This window comes from Leucoraja erinacea, chromosome 3 (assembly GCF_028641065.1).
Source record: "Leucoraja erinacea ecotype New England chromosome 3, Leri_hhj_1, whole genome shotgun sequence".
Taxonomy (NCBI): Eukaryota; Metazoa; Chordata; class Chondrichthyes; order Rajiformes; family Rajidae; genus Leucoraja; species Leucoraja erinaceus.
Genome location: NC_073379.1, coordinates 78,808,068 through 78,826,006, shown reverse-complemented (window position 1 = coordinate 78,826,006; position 17,939 = coordinate 78,808,068). Strand labels below are relative to the sequence as shown.

Sequence of the window (17,939 nt, the reverse complement as noted above, 5' to 3'; positions counted from 1 at the left end):
CCGTCTGCTCCTGGGCCCGGCCAAGACGGCCACCCAAGGGTCCAATTAGTGGGCAGCCAACGGCCGCCCCTCCTCCGGGCCCACTCCCGCAGAAAGGGAACACGCGGTGTCCACGGGGACCTCGGAGGCCCTCCTCGAACGCTGGTCGTCGCAGAAGGTCAATCGCTCCGTCGATAAAGTTGGCGATACATCAACTCGATGATCGCCTGCCTGCAAACTGTCAACATAGGCATTCCCTGATTGTATCAATACTCACACTTGGCCGTCTGAAGCCCTCCCTCCCCCCCTCCTCCCCCTCCCCCCTCCCCCTCCCCCTCTCCCCCCCCCCCCTCTCCCCCCCCCCCCCCCCCCCCCCCCCCCCCCTCCCCTGTGAGTGTGGGGGGTGGTTAGTGTGTGTGTGACTCCGCAGCCCCCCCCCCCTCGCAACTGTGCGTAATGGAGACAGGACCCAACGGGTTCCCCTTGGTCCAGTTTCTAATAATTATTTTGAATTACCCACAGTACTATTACTTAACAATCTCTCTTGTTAAAGATTATTTATTCTCTCTTCTTCCCTCAAGGCAATCAAACAGTTGTATGTCCTTGTTCTTGGACTTGATGTATTGGGGAATCCTTTTGGGTTAATCAGAGATTTATCAGAAGGAGTAGAAGCGTTTTTCTACGAACCTTATCAGGTCAGATATTTTTAAAGCTATATAACATGCATCTTCAAACTATGTAATAAGTGTATTCTTTAGCAAAAATAAGTATGGATAGAAATTATGTGCTAATTATTCTTTCATATTTATTCATTAAAAATGAATGCTAGTGTTAATATCTGAAAATGCTACTGAATTATTTATTGGTAAGCTGTTACCTTTTTAGTGACATTCACATTGTTGTTCGTTAAGCAGTAATTCGTATATAGTTTTCTAATGTGTTACCTATTATTATCAATGTTACAAAATTTTGAGATTTTAAAAATCAAGTCTGCAATTTGTCCCATCAGATAAAGCATAAAAATAAGTTTCATTTGACACCTTTCACTTTCATATCTTCAGTATTAAACAAGTTATGGCCATTTTCATACTTGGAAATTAGCATCTTGTTCCCTATTGCTTTTCCATTGACTTAACACAAAAGCAGTGATCGAGGACAGTCTAAAGCCCATAACATTCTTAAAAATTAAGAGAACTGAAAGAAATGTTCAGTTATTATAGATTGAAGTATTCTGAAACAAATATGAAACAATCTTAGGTACACAACAAAGCTGGAGAAACTCAGCTGGTGCAGCAGCATCTATGGAGCGAAGGAAATAGGCAACGTTTCGGGCCGAAACCCTTCTTCAGACTGATCGGGGGCGGGGACAAGAAAGGAAAAAGGAGGAGGAGCCCGAAGGCTGGGGGATGGGAGGAGACAGCAGGGGGACCGAGGAAGGGGAGGAGACAGCAAGGACTAACAAAATTGGGAGAATTCGACGTTCATGCCCCCAGGATGCAGACTCCCCAAACGGAATATGAGGTGCTGTTCCTCCAATTTCCGGTGCTGCTCGCTGTGGCCATGGAGGAGACCCAGGACAGAGAGGTCGGAGACGGTGGGAGGGGGAGTTGAAGTGCTGAGCCACCGGGAGGTCAGCTTGGTTATTGCGGACCGAGCGGAGGTGTTCGGCGAAACGATCGCCCAACCTCCGCTTGGTCTCACCGATATAGATCTGCTGACATCTAGAGCAGCGGATGCAATAGATGAGGTTGGAGGAGATGCAGGTAAACCTCTGTCGCACCTGGAACGATTGCTTGGGTCCTTGAACGGAGTCGAGGGGGGAGGTAAAGGGACAAGTGTTGCATCTCTTGCGGTTGCAAGGGAAAGTGCCTGGGGAGAGGGTGGTACGAGAGGGAAGGGAAGAATTGACAAGGGAGTTATGGAGGGAGCGGTCTTTGCGGAAGGCAGATATGGGGGGAGATGGGAAGATGTGGCGAGTGGTGGGGTCACGTTGGAGGTGGCGAAACTGACGGAGGATTACCTTTTGTATGTGACGGCTGGTGGGGTGAAAGGTGAGGACTAGGGGGACTCTGCCCTTGTTGCGAGTGGGGGTATGGGGAGAGAGAGCGGTGTTGCGGGGTATGGAAGAGACCCTGGTGCGAGCCTCATTTATGGTGGAGGAGGGGAACCCCCGTTCCCTGAATAATGAGGACATTTCAGATGTCCTGGTGTGGAACGCCTCATCCGTGGAGCAGATGCGGTGGAAACAATCTTACTTGGATGACCTGAAATTAAAGCATATAATAGTAAGATTAAACGAGAACTTACCAGTTTGAAGTTTGATCTGTATTTTATGAGGAGTTACGATGAGGGATTACGTGAAGAAGCCCGCTCAGGGCGCAGGTGCGGCATGCTTCCAAGCAGCGGTGTGGAATCACAGACAGACACGTATTTGAAGTAACATAGTAAAGAACAAAGAGACATCAGTTTATCGGTTTGATCCATGTAATGAGGGTGGGAGTGGAGGGCACGTAATCCCTCATCGTAACTCCTCATAAAATACAGATCAAACTTCAAACTGGTAAGTTCTCGTTTAATCTTACTATTTTACTTCGGAGTCACGTGAGTGACTTCGTGAAGATTTCAAAGCTCTGTGATTTCAAACCGTGTAACAGTTTATACACTCACTACCGAAAGCTCTTGAGGAAGGAAGTGTTATTGTAATCAACCAATGAATCTGTTTTGAAAACAAAACGGTATTTATTAACAATAACAAAAGAAAATAGCTCCCCCGGGCTTTAAATTAAACATTTGCAGTTTCTAAAATGCTGACTGCAAATATATCAGGTTCCACCAACGGCTTATTATAAAATGTTCGGAATGTGGCTCCCCGTGACCATCCTGCTTTCTTGAGGATTAAGTCCACAGGCACATCCATTCTGGCCGCCGATGATGTGGATGCTGCCCTGGTGGAATGAGATTTTAAACAGATTAATGTTAATTCCAGCAGCTTCCAAAACCTGTTTCAACCACCTTGAAATGGTTTGACTTGTTACCCTGCCATGTGGTTTCCTGTGGCTGACCCATAAGGCTCTCTCACTTCCTCTGATGTTATGGGTAGTGTCTATGTAAATATTTATGTGGGTCACCACACACAATCGTGGCTCTAGTGGGTATGCCCGGAATGCCACTAGCGCGTTGGATGTTCCTGGCCTGGACTGTTTTATCAGACCTTGAATAGTGAATGTGATCTGATCCGATGTAGTGTCCATGTTGTCCAGTCGAAGTTTATGTAAGGACTGGACCCTCTGTGCAGATACTAGCGCCATGAGCATGAGTGTTTTTAAAGTCAACTGCTCTAAGCTGAGAGATCTGGCTGGTGGTCTGTGCCGAAGGTATGTTAGTACAATACTGACATCCCAGATTTTTTTATATCTAGGGGTGGGGGGCTTGCTGTTAAATATGCCCCTCATCAGTTTTACCACCAGCGGATGGGCTCCCATGGCCTGATGTCCCGCAGGTTTGAGGTAATTTGAAAGAGCGCTACGTGCCGTGTTGATGGCACTGTAGCTCAAATCTTCACGATGATGTAAGGCGGCCAGGAAATCCAGAACATCCGCTACTGTCGCTGTTTTATAAGCAATCCCGGTTTTCTGGCAGTACGTTTCCCATTTTCTGATGCAGGTTAGGTACTGCCTCTTCGTGGATATCCGTAGGGATGCTGACATGGTGGCGATGGTTTGTTCCGATAGCCCCAGATCCAGGTAAGGTCGTTTAAAATCTGCAACCCAGGAGTTTCATGTCTTGGTGGCATGGGTGGCTGATGCCTGATACTGGGTGAGTCAGTAACCCTGGATGACTGGGGAATACCATAGGTGTTTCCACCACCATGTCCTGGAGAATTGGGAACCATGGCTGTGTAGGCCAGTCGGGCACCACCAAAACTCCAGACGCTGAATCCGTCTGGATTTTTCGAAGCACCCGACTAATGAGGCAGAAAGGGGGAAAAGCATAAAACCCAAACTTTCCCCAATCTAACGAAAAAGCGCCTACCGCTGCTGCCTCCGGATCTGATTCCCACGCGACATAGACTGGTAGTTGGTGATTCAGTCTTGATGCAAATAAATCTATATCTGCCTTCCCATATTGCTTTACAAATTTTAGCAAATGTTTTAGGATTTAACATCCCATTCGATGTTATCGTTGAATTTCCGTGACCTGGTGTCCGCCACTATGTTTAGCTTACCTGGTAGATAGGTAGCTGAAAGCCAAATATGTCTTTCGACACACCATTGCCAAATCATATTAACCAATTTGTCGCATGATAAAGATTTGATGCCGCCCATATGGTTAATATAAGCCACCACCGTTGTATTATCTATTTCTAATCTAACATGCAAGTGACGCATATCAGACGCATATGCTTTCAAACCATAAAAGGCGCCCAACATTTCCAAAGTGTTAATGCCCAGTGTAGATAGTAATGAGGATTCTGAGTTAGTCCATCTACCACCTGTGCTGGATATGGAGTTAGTTGCTCCCCAGCCTTGAGCACTAGCATCGGTTTGGATTACTAACGTAGGATTAGTGATAACTATAGGACTATAACCGTGCCAAATATATTGAATCCACCACTGTAGCTCTGCTATTGCTTCAGGGGGTATAGTCATGATCCGATCATAATGACCTCTGTGCCATTTTAATGCTATTATCTTTGCTCTTTGCAAATTTTGATAGTGCAAAGGTCCAAATTGGATAGCTGGAAATGCTGCTACCATTTTGCCAATTACTGCTGCCACTTGTCGAATAGTTGGCTTTCTCTTTACTTTTAAGTTTTCACATGATTGTGTTAATGCAATCATTTTTTCCCTTGGCATGGTAATCGTCATTTGGACTGAGTTAATTGTGAACCCCAAGTAGTCCATAATTGTGGATGGATTTAACTTGGATTTATCTGGATGTAAGACAAACCGTAGAGTTTCTAGGAGCTGTTTTGTAGCTGATACTGCTGCTACAGCCAATTCCATAGTTTTCCCAACTATGAGGATGTCGTCCAAATATGCCATGACTATATGGTTTTGTTTCCTTAACATTGCCATGGCTGGCTTCAATATTTTAGTGAATAGTCTTGGAGCTGAAGTAAGCCCATTAGGCAGTGCTTTATACTGCCTAAGCTCCCCCATCCAGATAAATTTAAGATATCTGCTATAATCTTTATGTATCGGTACTAGATAGTAAGCATCTTTGAGATCGATGCTGGCCATATAGTATCCTTTGAAAATCAATTGTCTAGCAGTCGCAAATGTTTCCATTTTGAAATGTATATACTTAACAAACACATTCAAGGATGTTAAGTCAATGATGATGCGACATCCACCATCCTTTTTACATTTAGTAAATATGTTGGAAACAAATTCCAAGGGCTCATGAATAGTTTTTCCTATGACCCCTTTGTTTATAAGCCTTACCAGTTCAGCTTGTCCCTCCAGTTGTTGTTTGTTGGAGAGTACAAATGTCCTCTTAGGCATGTGTTGAACTGGCGGTATACTCGAAATAAACTCTATTTTATAACCTTGAATACTATTAAGTATATATTTATCATCTGTGATCCTCCCCCATGCTTTTTTAAATAAGTGTAACCTTCCCCCTGTTAGTAATTCACCCTTATTCACAATATGCGGGTAGGAACCAGATCCACCTACCTCCATGGTTATTGGCGGGTTGAGGTTTTCTCTTTTTGGATGTTTTCTGTCGACGAGCTGGCGATGTTGGGGGGAGGCGCATTTTCCAGGGGGTCCGCTGCAGGCCCTGACCTAAAAAAGGTTTCTGGGGATAGTGCGGCCCCAAGCTTTGACCAGTCGCATATGGATGATGCCGACTGGTGGATGCAGCGGTGTGCTGCCGCCTTGGTGTTATGAATAGCTTTGGTATAGGTGCTGGTGGTGTTGCCCTCATGAGGCTAAAGGTTTTTGAAGCCTCCTCCATTTCTTTCAGTTGTTTATTTAAATCTTTTCCAAAAAGAAATGAGTCGGTCTCTACAGTGGGAGCTTTACACAATCCTGCAAATTTAGGATTCAGTGCCGGCCTAATGTTATCTCTCCTGAGATTGTTCAGCTCGTATTGCGTGGTGCACATGAGCGCCAAGACATCCTGTTGATGAGCTGTCATTTCTGTGGTCTCGACTCCCCGTGCGTATGCTGTTATCGCCGCCGTCAGGAGGCGCAGTACCCGCTGGAGTTTGACCTCCTGTGTGCGAATAGGTCCACCCACGTTACCCCATATCTGAGGGTTGAGGCTCTTGACCTTCAGGGCTTCACAGTTATCCGGGGCGATGTGCTCGTCCAGCACTTGGGCGAGCACCTTTTCCTGCAATGGCTTGTTTGATAGATGATTTATACTTGCAGCCATTCTAGGCTGCAGTGGTGCTCCAACCCGTGGGGTAGCAACGAATCGGGTTACTACCCCTAGCAGCTCTTCCTGCACACCCTGCTCTTTGTCGGTACCTTCCACCTGCCCCATATTCAGACCAGCCTGCTCCTGGTCACCGATGCTGACCTCCCAGTCCTGGTCCGAGGTCGCAAAGGGGGGTGCCGGACTCAGCACCATGGAGGGGGCGCCTGTCCTGTCTGACCGAGAGCGCTGCTGCTCCCGGTAGACCATCCCCTCCAGCAGCTGCATGATGCTGCTTAAGCGGCTGTCTCTCCCCAGCTTGGGGGTGGACACGTCCTCCTCCGACGAATCGGAATCGACCGGCCGGTTAGTTTTACGGGTGGCTTTCCCAGCCCGCCGTGTAGGCTCTGGCGTGACTGGGCCCGGCTCGGTCTGAGGAATCTCAAACCGCTGTTCCAGCGGTAGTGCCGCTGGCTGCTGCCCCGCTGGAATAGACTCCTCTGGCGGAGTTAAAGCTCGGGCAGCTCTAGTCGCGAGTTTCTTACGTTGGGACATGTTTTCCTGAAACAAAACCAACTCCTACTCGCTCCGTTCCCAACGCACCCTTCACTTACCTGAAAGTGCGCTTTTAAAGTGCAGCTGGAGAGCCTGACTCCAGCTGCCGCCGCTGTTGCACTTGCTGGCGTAATGCCGCACCTGCGCCCTGAGCGGGCTTCTTCACGAAGTCACTCACGTGACTCCGAAGTAAAATTAGTTAGTTAACTAATTGTAGCTAATTACAAAATTCAATTACTAGATCTAAACATCTATCCATTTCTTAAGAAAAGATTAACATTTTTAAATAGTGTCCAAATAACATTCACACTAGAATTCATAACATGATTTAAAAATCACATTGTCATGAATTTATAGGCCAAATGGAAGGAATTTAATGTTTAATTCCCATAAATTAATGGCTATTTTAATCATCTTGTGTGGGTTTTTGTGGAAAGCGATCGATTGGAACGTTGCGGTTTGCGGTCAATTTGAACCCCATATCGGCAGGAAAAACACTGCCATTTCGTATATTTACATAATCACATTTTCGCCAATGAAATTTTGATTAAAGTCATCCTAAGAAGCAAGTTTATATGTAAAATAAACGACTTACCTTATGTTTTGTCCCCTACGTGAGATCCATCCCATTGCCGGAGTTGACGGCGTTAGAAGTAGCTTTTTTATTTTACTCCTGCGATTAAATTGTCCTGCTATTTTTTTTAAAACTTCCGAGAACGTAAGTCGGAACAATTTTTCAGCATCAGCTAGCAGCCTGAGAAACTATATCTCGGACAGGCAGAAGAAAACGGCATTTTAATCCTGCCCTATTATAGAGATGCTGCCTGACCTGCTGAGTTACTCCACCACCTTGTCTTATTTTGCTCTGATATTCAACATGAATGAAGTTTGTCAGATGAGGCCACACACAAACTGTAGGAACAGCACCTCATACTCTGCTTTGGTAGCTGAGAACCTAATGGTATGAACATTACATTCTCCAATTTTAGGTAACTTCTACAAACATGTGCCTCCCTTTTCTCCCCCCTCCCATTGTTACCCCACCACACCCCACCCTCACTCCCTTCCCCTGATCCCCGGCTGACCTTACACTGGTTTCCTTCTCCCCCACTCCTTCCACTAAATGTCCTACCATTCGCTTCACAGTTTGCAACCCTTTTGGGCTCGCACCTGTTTCTATCTCGAGCCATTGTCCAACAATTTGCTAATGATGCAACCCCCTCACCTGACTGTGATTTGTCCAGTTCCTTCTATCTTCTAGTTTTCATTCCCACTTTCCCCTGCAATCAATCTGAAGAAAGGTCCTGATCCAAAACATCACTTATCCATGTTCTCCAGAGATGCTGTCTGACACGCTGAATTACTCCAGCATTTTGTATCTGTCACTCTTTGCACTCTTACATGAAGTAACCAGGAACAGTGCAAAATCCAGGCTATCAAGTTGGTACATTTTAAGTCATGCTAACTTTTTTTCCATAGGGAGCAATTCAAGGACCCGAAGAGTTCATGGAAGGAATGGCATTGGGTGTAAAGGCATTAGTAGGAGGTGCTGTTGGTATGTACTTGTAAATTGTCTTGTTTCTCTAAGTGGTTCTTTTGATAAAGATTTGCTTAGGTCTTACAAAATATTTCTATCGGAAGTTATCCTTGCTGACTCTAACCCTTATATGACTCTAGTCGCACTCCAAAGTGGTTGACTCTTGACTGCCTATGAGGCTTAATTGGATTGAAATGTGGAATGTTTTTAATATTCAATATGAGAAATATATCATGGTGATTAGGTATAGCTCTTGCTCAGTGTGTTAACTTGGTATCACTTTTAGTAGATTTCTTCTATTCATTCAAATAATTTTCATATGAATTAAGCCACCGTATGTAGAATGATTGATTTTAAATAGTTTTTTTGCTATATCTTTGTGATCCAAAGTATTTCCTCACTTAAACAGGCACTTTTCTAATCTAAAATAATGATTCTGAAATGAAGAGAATTCAAAAAAATATTTTTAAGGCTTAAGCTATGTTCTTTGCTATTTTTTTCAAATCAGAAGGTGGAATCTATCTGGTCCTGAACATTTACTACTTTAACTCCCTAATTCAATGTTACTTGATTGGAATTTCCACAAAACTGTCCTCATTGTCCTTTATGTAAACAAGCCAAAAATGTAATTGTTATTTCTTTATATTTTATGTTGCTATTTTGAGTTAACTTATAACACTCTGCTGCTGCTCAAATTAACTACAATGCCACTGTAACGGGTGAGTGGTGGTATAGGTCTCCCGGGGCTATGGGTGAGTGGTGGAATATTGCGAGTCCCACTTGGTCTAGTCAATATTCTGGTGCCAGAACAGGTCATCTGAGATGTGAATGCCCAGGATTTGAAGCTGCTAATTCTCTCCACTGCTGACTCACCAGTGAAAATTGACATGTAGTCTCCCGATTTCTTCCCCGTTCTGGTCAACATTAGCTTCTTGGTTTGTTGACATTAAGGGAGAGGTGGTTATTGTAGCACAATTCAACTAGGTGTTCTATCTCTCTCTTCAGTATGTTGATTATCACCACCTATGATACAGCCAACCGCTGTGATGTAATCGGCTTATGGACCTGTTGGACCTGTGTTTAGCCACACAGTCATGGAACCTCGGTCCACACAAGGTCAACCTGTGGTTGAAGATGTCCTTCAATACTACAACCAGTTGGTCCGCACAGGTCATTAGTGTCTGGGCCAGGCACTTTGTAGAGGTCGCAAGGTCATTGGGGTTGTGGGGAATCGTGTAGATGCATCATTTTTCTCACTTGCAAACCATGGCATTCCGCTAATTTCAAAGTGATGTGATGCAACTTATGCTATCTAGTTTCACCTTCTAGGAAGTAATTGTGTGCAGGTTCTGCCATAGTTTACGTTGATGCAGAATTGTCTTTCGTGTTTATGGTGGCCTTTTTTTGTATGATTCTAAATCGCCAATCCTAAAGTTTACAGGTCTAGCCTTCAGTAAATTACAAATTACTATAGACTTTAGAGATGCAGAAAAGGGACCTTCAGCTCACCTAGTCTGCACGTACACTAGCACTATCCTGTATGTTAGGGACTGTTTACAATTTTACCAAAGCCAATTAACCAACAAACCTGTACGTCTTTGGAGTGTGGGAGGAAACCGGAGCACCTGGGGAAAACCCACGTGGTCACAAGGAGAATGTACAAACAGCACCAGTAGTCAGGATCGAACCTGGGTCCCTTGCGCTGTAAAGCTGCAACTCCATGGCTGTGCCACTGTGCAGTCCCTAATCTGTTGGATCATCAAGGCATATGGTTGAGGAACACTCAGAATATTTTAATAGGTGCACACTCGTCCATACATTTCTTTGTGACGTTAGTGACAACTGTGGCATATTAATTCAAGCCCACTAATATATCCTTTGACATGGCCTGGTCCACCAATTTGAAGCAGTCCCTTAACCAGTTCTCTTGTCTCCCTTGACCAACTCTACGTTTTCTCTTTGACAGTGCTAAGCTTTTCGTTCTCTGCCTGTTTGCAGAATAAGTAACGCAGCCAGCTATCCAAAGTGCTAGTGAGTGATTGGACAGTAGGAGTTGCTGATGGTGGTAAAGCAGTGCTTGAATGTGTTGTCCTCTCATGTTGAAGGTGACATGTTGAAGATAGTTAGGCTGATACTTAAAACTTGCCAGGTTATGGTCCCAATAATGATGAAAGTGGCTTGGGATATGCCATTTCATGCTTGCTGATTGTGGCGCTCAATTCCTCAAGAACAAGCTTGACGCATGTCTGTGGCGGGATGTAGACTGCAGAAAGGATAATGATGGTAAACTCTCTCGGGTGATGGAATGTGTTGGTCTTGAGTCCTTGTAATAATAAAGACCTCACACCTTGGTAGGTTATACACTGTTTATTTAGAATAAACAACTACAAGCTCTTACTTGAGAGTTAACTTCATACTGAAGAGTGCAGTAGCTCGCGACGCTAATAAGCTAGTGGGCGTATCTACCAAAGCATGACTCATAACATGAGCCGCAGATCTACAGAATGGTGTGCTCTTAAATGGCAAATGTTCCAATTTGTGGGAACAGAAATAGGACAGAACCACCCTGTCAGAGCACCATGGCAAGGTTATCATGAACCAGGCACTGCTGTCTCTTCCTTTCCCAGATGTCACCACCTAGTCCAAATTGTGGATGGAAAAACCCCATGTCTCTGAGTAATATAATACACAGCAGTCACTCATGTCCCTCTGACAGAGCTGTCTTGCTTTTCGATTATCTTCCTTGTTTGCCCAGAAAAATTGTACGGGATGGGAGGTTTCATGCCTCCTTGCTTCAATCTTGTCTAAAGCCCTCCCTTGCAACCACATTTTCTAGCACAATGGAGGACTTCCCAAAGTTCCCAGGTGCTGCGCTTGCTTTCATGGGAGATTGGGTCCGTCTAATCCCTTAGGTCTGACAGGTCGTTAATGCATTTAAATGGCTGAAAAGCATTTTGGAACTGAAAAAGGATCTCAACCCGAATCGTCATCTGTCCATGTTTTCCAGAGATGCTGCCTGACTTGCTGAGTTACTCCAGCACTTTGTGTCCTCCAGCCTTTTGGGTCTTTCAGTTGTTAATCCATTTAAAAGGCTTTAAAGTTTGCTTCCTATTTTTCTAGAGTTAACCAACGTTTTTCACCTGTGGGAGATAAGAAGAATACATTTGTCATGTTATACCCTATATTAATGGTCTGGTTTGTTTTGTGAAGGCATTATTAGTGAAACCCTGGAAAGATTGTGAAAAGCAAGGTTGGATTTCACATTCTGTGCTGAATCTGCCTATTGAAGATGTGACTGTTATTTGTTGGTGTTACAGTGGCATTGTGGTTATTTTGAGCAGTAGCAGAGTGCTGAATCATTAATTTAGAGACATGTTAAAATTTTTCCATGGTATAAAAACAAACTGCAAAACTCAGCACCTGGCCAGCATCTCTGGGAAGAGAAACAGTCAAAGCTTTCAGTCTAAGACGTGGTCAGTACTGCAAAGAAAATATGTTAATTTTTAGTAGTATAGAGGGTGAGGGAACTGCCAGTGAAATAAAGGGATTATCTCTAATTTGGTGTCCAAATGAGATAATTACAGCAAATTAATCTTATTTGGCTGGGTAATGTGTTCTTAATGGTGTGACCTTGGTACAGTCCCAACAGCCCAAACTATTTATAAAGAAAAAGAACCAAAATAATAATAGACAAAGATGGCCTGTTGTGATGCACATATATACTGTGGGCTTCCTAAAATGGAGAATTATGTGCAGCTCCTGAAAGGCATTAAGCTGCCTAGAAGGAAGGTAAACTAATGTTCCTCAAGCTTGCATTAGGTCTTGTTGTAACAGTATATAAAAGGCCACAGACAAAAGTGTGGAATTAAATTGGCAGCAGCAAGAAGCTTGAATTAATTCATCCAGAACTTTTTTAGAGTTCCCTCACAAAGTCATAATGCAGTTTGCATTTGGTTTCTCCAATACCAAGGCAACTGAATGCGATACACTTCATTGGAAAAGTGGATAATAAATGTCAACACTGCCATGCTTCAACTTTTCATGAGTGAATAAATTAAAAACAATTTTTTCCCCAGTATATCAAAAATTAAACTCTACAAAAAAAGTGAATAGTAAGTACATATGTAATTGTTATTAGTTGAATTAGTGATCAGTTTGCTGCTTTTGAAGTTTAACGCCTTGAACTTCAACTTGCAAACTCCTGATTTCTTACATTTTGGTAACATAGAAATAATCAATGTGCAAGATTTGCGAAAGTAGACCAAAATAAGAACTTTAATACGTTGATTTGCATTATACTGATTCTAAAATCTACCTGTAGGTGGTATTGCAGGTGCTGCATCGAGGATAACTGGTGCAATGGCAAAAGGAGTAGCTGCCATAACAATGGATGAAGAATACCAGCAGAGACGTAGGGAGGCCATGAACAAGCAACCAAGTGGAATTAAAGAAGGAATTACACGTGGAGGAAAAGGCCTGGTGTCGGTAGGATGTGCTGAATTACATTTTCTAAGCGTGCAACAGAAACAGATACTGAAGTTGAGAGCAGACTATTTATTTTCTCCAACACATTCTGCAAGTCTGTAAAAGTAAACCTCTACCTCGCCTCAAATCTCTTAATATTTAACCTTCAGATGTAGTATTCACAAGTATTTTAAGCATTGTTCTTTGTGGAATTGTGTTCCAAACACTGTTTTGGTGTATTGGTCGCAATGACAGGCATTGACTTTTACTCATGTTTCAAATCCTCACACCGGATAACAGTAGGATAGTTTATCTCAATTTAGATGATCAGATCCCCTTAATATCTCAAATTTGAAGAAAATAATTTGTAAATGCTTCTGATTCAACGGAATGCAGCACCACTTTTTGCAATCTGGCCTTGTAATTTAACCCTATGATACTCTTCTGCTAAATCTACATTGTCCTCAAGGAAATAAAATGATACCTATCTATACCATGAGTAATTCCTCCATTTCTTGGTAACTGTAGATATCCTACGCTACAATAAAATCTATCAATTGCCTTTATCAATTGGTCCCTTGGGCCTCAAATTTGCCTGCTGCCTTTTGGGTTTGTGTAAAGAAATCTTTAACCAGTAAGCTATAATTTTAAATTTCACCTTGTATCAGACATGTCCATCAAGGAAATTGTTTTCTCTTTCTACCCTTTAAAATAATTTATTTTAAATACTCAGTTATATCACCTCCCCACCTAACTTAACTTGGTTACATAATTTAACCATTACAGAAAATACAAACCAAATCAATTGCACCATTTCCTCATAATTTAATTATCTTTTGGTATAATTCTGGTGAATCAATTCTACAGTAAGTAAAATGAATTTCACCCCCTTGAATGCAGTGCCTATAATTGAAGTAGTAGTAGTCAGTTTTAATCGTCACATACACATATAAGTGCAGTGAAATTAGTTTGCCAGCAACGGTATAATTAAAAAAGAACGCACAATACACAATAGGATTTAACACAAACATCCACCACAGCATTCTTCACTGTGGTGGAAGGCGCAAAGGTCAGTCAGTCCTCCTCCATTGTTCACCTGTGGTCGGGGCCATGAACCTCCGCAGTTGTCGCTACAGGCAGCCGGATGTACATCTCATCAGGACGGTCGAACACACTCCACAGCTTGGAGGTCCCGAATCAGCACTTTCTTGTGGCTTCAGGATGTTGTAGGCCGCAGGCCGGCGGCCAGAGCACTTCTCTGGCTATCCCTGGCGAGGGATCCTGCTCCGGATAGTAATTCCATGCCGCGCCCGCGGCTAGAACCTACACAGACTGCGGCTTCAAGAAGTTATAGGCCGCGGGCCGGCGGTCGGAGCTCTTCTCCGGGGATCCCCAACGAGGGATTCCAGGCTCCGGACGTCGCATCTACGGCTAGATGCTCCTCAGACCGCGGCTTCAGGATGTAACGGGGTTCGGAGCACCCCTTCTGGTGACCCCGGCAAGGGCTCGCCCGCTCCATGATGAAAAGTCCACGCTGCGCCCAGTGCTGAAACTCCGAGCCAGACTCCAGGAAAGGCCGCTCCAATCCATGGTGTTAGGCCGCGAGGGAGGCGACATGGAAAAAGTTGCCTCTCCATGGAGGGGGCGACCGAAAGCGGTTCCCCCCTTTCTTCCCCCCCCCCCCCCCCCCCCCCCCCCCCAGCACCCCCCACACAGATACACCGAGAGACACTAAAACAAACATTTGGACACACGAAAAAAAACAAAAAAAGTAGAACTAACGAACGCGCTGCTGACAGGGCAGCCGTCTCGCAGCGGCCCCCACCGAATAAAGAACTCCAAGTAAAGTCTGACAAGAGGTATGTACCATAACTTCCACTTCTTCGTATTTCACCAAAATAAAGGAACAACACGCCATTAGTTTCTTCATAATAACCATATAACAATTACAGCACGGAAACAGGCCATCTTGGCCCTTCTAGTCCGTGCCGAACACTTACTCACACCTAGTCTCATCTACCTGCACTCAGACCATAACCCTCCATTCCTTTCCCTTCCATATACCTATCCAATTTATTTTTAAATGATAAAATCGAACCTGCCACTTCCACTGGAAGCTCATTCCACACAGCTACCACTTTCTGAGTAAAGAAGTTCCCCCTAATGTTACCCCTAAACTTTTGTCCCTTAATTCTCAAATCATGTCCTCTTGTTTGAACCTTCCCTACTCTCAATGGAAAAAGCTTATCCACGTCAAATCCTCTCATAATTTTAAAGACATCTATCAAGTCCCCCCTTAACCTTCTGCGCTCCAAAGAATGAAGACCTATCTTGTTCAACCTTTCTCTGTAACTTAGGTGCTGAAACTCAGGCAACATTCTAGTAAATCTCCTCTGTACTACCATATAACCATATAACAATTACAGCACGGAAACAGGCCATCTCGGCCCTTATAGTCCGTGCCGAACACGTATTCTCCCCTAGTCCCATCTACCTGCACTCAGACCATAACCCTCCATTCCTTTCCCATCCATATAACTATCCAATTTATTTTTAAATGATAAAATCGAACCTGCCTCCACCACCTTCACTGGAAGCTCATTCCACACAGCTACCACTCTCTGAGTAAAGAAGTTCCCCCTCATGTTACCCCTAAACTTCTGTCCGTTAATTCGCGTCATGTCCTCTTGTTTGAATCTTCCCTACTCTCAGTGGGAAAAGCTTAGCCACGTCAACTCTGTCTATCCCTCTCATCATTTTAAAGACGTCTATCAAGTCCCCCCCCTTAACCTTCTGCGCTCCAAAGAATAAAGACCTAACGTTCAACCTTTACAAGATCCCCTCTCATGTCATGTCCCCTTATGTACAAGCACATAAGGGGACATGACTTGAGAATTAAGGGACTGAAGTTTAGGGGTAACACGGTTTCATCATTTTTTTTAGTAATGTCAGGTGTTTTATTTTGATCCAGTGTTTGAAATTTGGCTTCAAATTTTCATTGGTTGAATTGACACTGTTCTTTGGATTATTATTCCATATCTCTTACCAGTCCAGTAATGTGAGCACTTCACTGAACCAAACAGATTTTTACAATTATTTTGTATTTTCCCTTCGGTGCCAGTTACTTGCAGTAGTTTTAAATAATAGACTTGCATCTATAGACACTAAGTGCAGGAGTAACTCAGCGGGTCAGACAGCATCTTTAGAGAACATGGATAGGTAATACGGGTCAGGAACCTTCATCGTACCTGATCCATGTTATATGATATATATATTTCATATAGATATATATATTTCATATAGATATATAGAGATCCATGTTCTCTTGAGATTTGACCTGCAGAGTTATTCCAGAATTTTTTTGTAAACCAGCATCTGCTGTTCCTTGATTCTACAGACTTACATCGATGGTTAAGTATATCGCTGCAATTTTTACTATGAGAAGTATGTTCAAGAAGAGCTCAGAGTTGACAGTAATTTTCTTTTATTTTCATAGGGTTTTGTGAGTGGAATCACTGGAATAGTGACAAAACCAATCAAAGGTAAAAAGTAATATATTGTGTTAATTTCAGTTTAAAATATTGAGAGTGAAATAAAAATTATATTTTAAATGCTCTCTTGTAGGTGCTCAGAAGGAAGGTGCAGCTGGTTTCTTTAAAGGAATTGGCAAAGGCCTTGTTGGAGCAGTGGCACGACCTGCTGGAGGCATTATAGACCTGGCCAGCAGCACTTTTCAAGGGATAAGAAGGTAAAGTATGTTCTAAACATTGCATACAAAAGTGTCTGAATTTTACACAGTTGAGTTCCCTAAATATCCAAAACAATGTCGAATTTGATCTCTGTTTGAAAATTTATAATTTTTTTAATGTTCTCTCACTCCTCAAAGAGAATTGAAAAAGGGATGGTCTACAAACTGAAATACTTTCAAAGTCTACCCACCAGATCTGAGCAACTTAGTATCCAGTTGAGACCAGAACAGGCCGCAGTTATTGTACTCTGAATTTCTATAATGCAAGATAGATGAGCTAAGGATGTTCAATCTGAGGGATGAATATATTTTTTTCCAACAGATGCTGTATGATCTGAGCTTTTCAGTATTTTCTGTTTTGATTTTAGGTTTCCCACATCTTATTTATTTTTCTTATGCCCCATGAGTTTTATGGTTCTTCAATTATATCTGCAGTCATCATATCTTTCTTAGTAACTTGAAGTTTGATCAGACTAAAGTGACATTTATGACCTGTAGTCAAGAGCGTTCAATTGTGATATGTACCGGGACTGGAACAATTTAATCCTTACCTGCTGTAGCTTCACTGGCATATTACATACAAAAGCGAAACAAATAAATATACAATGAATTATAATGAATGATGTAATGGTTCTTGGGCTCCTGTACCACCTTTTCAATTTATGTAGTGAAAAGAGAGCATGGCCAAGGTGATATGGATCTTTGATATTAGCTATCTTGCCACAGTGCCTTCGATAGTGCTGATATATTCGACTAGTTTAATCAAATCATCACAAGTTGAGCTTCAATTAAACTTTTTTTTTTAAATTTCTTGCCCAGATCTGATGTTTATGCTCTGGAAGTGGTTTTTCACCAGGTGGCGCTTCGATGGCAGCCTCGCCTACAGTCTGTCTGTCCTTATTGTCTTTTTTTTGGTATTTTTAGTGTGTTTAAAAAAATATGTGTTAATGTTCTCTGGTTTATTTTATGTGGGGGTAGGGTGTTGGTGGAAAATGTTTTTCAATCTCTTACCTTGCCGGAGATGCGATTGTTTTCCGAATCGTATCTCCGGTCGTTCTGTGGCGTAACATCGTGGAGCTGGCGGTCTGGCTCGGGACTGACTTTGAGCCCCACTGTGGGGCATGGACTTGCCATCGGAGCCGATTCCTTGACTGGGATTGGTGCTCCAACCACGGCCTGCGGACTTTAACATCAAGGAGCTCACAGTCTCGGGTCGAGGCCGGCGGGAAGCTCCAAAAGCCGCACGACATTCGACTAGCCCCGACCCAGGGTAGATCGCCTGGCGCA

General features: G+C 43.3%; 1 protein-coding gene across 4 annotated transcripts in view; it reads left to right on the top strand.

Annotated features, from left to right (window-relative positions):
- The window catches only part of vps13a (vacuolar protein sorting 13 homolog A), a 329,586-nt gene that overhangs the window by 255,657 nt on the left and 55,990 nt on the right, over positions 1-17,939 (top strand). For all 4 annotated transcript variants that reach the window (XM_055633035.1, XM_055633034.1, XM_055633037.1 and 1 more), the window contains exons 63-67: positions 561-674; positions 8,383-8,458; positions 12,762-12,925; positions 16,401-16,446; positions 16,529-16,652. In XM_055633035.1, coding sequence (XP_055489010.1) covers positions 561-674; positions 8,383-8,458; positions 12,762-12,925; positions 16,401-16,446; positions 16,529-16,652 — 524 coding nt within the window. The remainder of the gene's footprint in view (positions 1-560; positions 675-8,382; positions 8,459-12,761; positions 12,926-16,400; positions 16,447-16,528; positions 16,653-17,939) is intronic.